Source organism: Convolutriloba macropyga, chromosome 7, assembly GCF_964194025.1.
Source record: "Convolutriloba macropyga chromosome 7, txConMacr16.3, whole genome shotgun sequence".
NCBI classification, from domain to species: Eukaryota; Metazoa; Xenacoelomorpha; order Acoela; family Convolutidae; genus Convolutriloba; species Convolutriloba macropyga.
Window position 1 is genome coordinate 31,701,236 of NC_134474.1, and position 3,026 is coordinate 31,704,261.

A 3,026-nucleotide genomic window follows, 5' to 3' on the forward strand; every position below is an offset into this window, starting at 1 on the left:
GTGAATGTGGTTACTGTTCATTAAATTTGTGTCCTGTTTCGACGTTGTGATCCGTTTCCTAGTCGTCAATTACTAGTGCCAATTTGTTTACTGGTCTTGTTTGTTTCCCCAACCCAGTTCTGATTTCGCATGATCTAACTTTTCCATCATTGCTCTGAGACAATTTTTCCACAATACCGACTGGCCAAATACCACGTGGAGTCATGTCTTCCAATATCCAAACAATGCTACCAACTTCGAGAGGCTTCTGATCTTTTATCCATCTGGGTCTCCTAGCCATTGTGGGTATGAACTCGCGCAGGAGTCGTGTCCAAAAATGATGTGAAAGGGTAATACATCTTTTCCAGTCCTTGTTGTAATCTTTAGTGATTGACAGTATTGACGGCATACGTTTGTGAGGTCGACCGATAAGGAAATGATTAGACGTGATTGGTTGATAAGACAAACCGTTGTCTGGGACGTAAGTCAAAGGCCTGCTGTTCAGGATTTCTTCGACTTAAGTTAGGAACGAGTGAAATGTTTCTTCGGTCAACATTTGAGAGCCAATCACTGAGTAGAGAATTCGTTTTGAGGACTGCACGAGTCTTTCCCATGCTCCTCCGAAGTGGGATGCGTATGGTGGGATGAACTTCCATTCGATGGTTTCTTTGAGCAATTGGTCACTGATTTTCTGGTGGTCGAATTGGTTTCCTTTTGTAATGAGTTCACGAGAAGCGCCAACGAAATTTTTACCATTACCAGAGACAATTAGGTGAGGGTTTCCTCGACGGGCAGTAAACCTCAGTATCGCTTGAATAAAAGAGTCAGTGCTTAAATGGTAAGCTGGCTCTAGATGCACAGCTCTTGTGGTAAGGCAAGTTAAGATGCAAGCGTATCGTTTTGGATACAAGTTGTCGCTGGCCTTTATAGCGAAAGGACCAAAGAAATCTACACACGTATTTTGAAAAATAAAGGTTTCAGTATTTGGAATTCTAAATTCTGGCAGGGGTGCCATTTGAGGTTGCAATGCTACTGCTTTTTGTCGGCGGCAATCGAAATATCGGTTGATTATTGTTCGTTAGGTGGAGCGAAGGCTGATCACAATAAATGACTGTTGAACAATGAAATGGCAATGGTCGAGTCCTGTACGTCCATTGTGGTTGTGAACATCTCTAAGCATAAGCAAAGTTATATGTTCTTTGCCGCTTAGGGTTACTGGGGTTTGTAAGCTTTCTGCCAGTTGATTTGCATTGGCAAGACGTCCATTAGCTCTTATAACTCCGTCGTCGGAAATGAAGGGTAAGAAATTTTTAATTTTAGAGTGTGCTAGAACGTTTTGGTCTTTCCGAAGACAACCTAGCTCTTCCTCAAATGAGAGTTTTTGAGATTGCCTAAGTAGATAAATTTTGCTCATTTTGCACGTTTTTATGGTCAAGTGGAAACTCTTCGTTGTATTTTTGAGGTTGCTGATAAACAAAATCACTAGTGCGAGAACGCGTTTAAGTTTTTCAAAGCTTGAGAACCTTTTTGGGTCAATGAGTGGCTGGTTTGCCCTTGAGAGAGCCATTGAAGCTGCCAAAGGGTAATTTGGCACGTTAGTCGGAGGCCAAAGTGTTGGGTCACGTTTCAGGAAAAGTGGCCCGTTAAATCAACGACATTCCTGTTTGAATTCGTTTAATTTCAACCCTCTTGTTCCGTCGTCAGCTGGGTTCAGGACACCTGGAACATGACGCCAGTCTGATGGTGAAGTTGTTTCAAGAATTTCGGCAACTCTGTTTGCTACATACAATTTGTGTCTTTCTTTGGAGTTGTAAATCCATTGTAGGGTCGTTGCGCTATCCGACCAAAAAGTTGTTTTGCTAATTGTTACATCGAGCTGTTGCTTTATGAAGAAGGCTAGCCGAACTCCAATAACAGCTGCTGCCAGTTGTAGTTTAGGTATGCTTTGCTGTCGAATTGGGGCAACTTTTGCTTTTCCCATAATAAAATTGATTGAACAAGTTGAATCTGTATACTCTGTCTTTAAATATGCTGCGGCACACATTGCTGTTAGAGATGCGTCGCAAAAGATATGAAGAGTTGATTCTTTAGGGGTCTTTTTCTCCCCGAACAGGAGTCGTGGTATTTCGATGCTGGAAAGATTTCTGATTTCTGTCATAAGGGAATTCAGGGTTGCATCAAAACTGGGGGTAAGGGGTTGTCCCATTGTTTTCCCAAACGCCAGACGTCCTGCATGGTTGTTCTTAACCGCACTGTGAATGGCGCAATAAACCCAATTGGGTCATAGATGGATGAAACACTCTTCAAAATCTTTCTCTTGGTGGGGTTCTCTGGATCCACTTTTTAAAATGTTTTGCTGTTTGTAACGAAAGAGTCTCTAGACACAGACCACTGTATTCCTAATACTCTCTCGGTATCAGTTGATGATGGCTGTTCGTCTTTTTCTCCGAATTTTGGAATTGGCGGTAGAATGGTAGACTCCTGTGTATCGTGAGGATTCTGGTCCTCTTTAGGGATTGACTTCATTTTTTCAAGTGAATTGGAGGACCACTTGGTTTAATTGAAACCACCTAGCAAAAGTAAATTTTTCAGATCTTTTGAAATGGAAATTGCTTCTTCGACTGTGTCTCTTGCGTGATACAGGTCATCCATGTAAAAGGAACGTAAGACTGCCTTGGCTGCTGAAGGGTACTGCTGACAGTTGTCCTCCGCTGTTCGTCGCAAGGCGAAGTTACAACATGTCGGTGAACACCTTGCTCCAAAAATGTGCCTTCTAAATTGGAAGCAAATTATCTTTTCGCCTTTCTTTCACTTAAAAACTTTTGGTCCTGTGGTCGAACACCTACTTGCATAAACATGCCTTCAATGTCCGCAGATATCGCAACTTTTTTTGCCTGAACCTGCAAATAACACCTGTCAAGTTTTGCATCAAGTCAGGCCCTGGCATGAGTTGGTTATTTAATGATACTTTGATGCTGCGTTCGAAACTTTTCTTATTTTTGCTTTGTTAGGGTTTATGGCTGGTTGATGCGGAATGTGCCAAATGT

The 3,026-nt window shown here is 42.1% G+C and overlaps 1 protein-coding gene across 1 annotated transcript; it reads right to left on the reverse strand.

The window, feature by feature from the left end:
* Nucleotides 1–1,627: 1,627 nt before the first annotated feature.
* On the reverse strand, nucleotides 1,628–2,505 carry LOC142343012 (uncharacterized). Its single transcript, XM_075394694.1, has 2 exons — nucleotides 2,369–2,505; nucleotides 1,628–2,111 (listed from the first exon to the last, which is right to left on the reverse strand). The coding sequence occupies exons 1-2, from the start codon at nucleotides 2,503–2,505 to the stop codon at nucleotides 1,628–1,630; spliced, it is 621 nt and encodes a 206-aa protein (XP_075250809.1).
* Nucleotides 2,506–3,026: the final 521 nt, after the last annotated feature.

Coding starts and splice junctions, on each gene's coding strand:
- LOC142343012 (XM_075394694.1), bottom strand. CDS start 2,505: ATGAAGTCAATCCCTAAAGAGGACCAGAATCCTCACGATACACAGGAG. Junction 2,112..2,368: donor AGAGTATTAGGAATACAGTG/GTCTGTGTCTAG, acceptor AAATCTTTCCAG/CATCGAAATACCACGACTCC.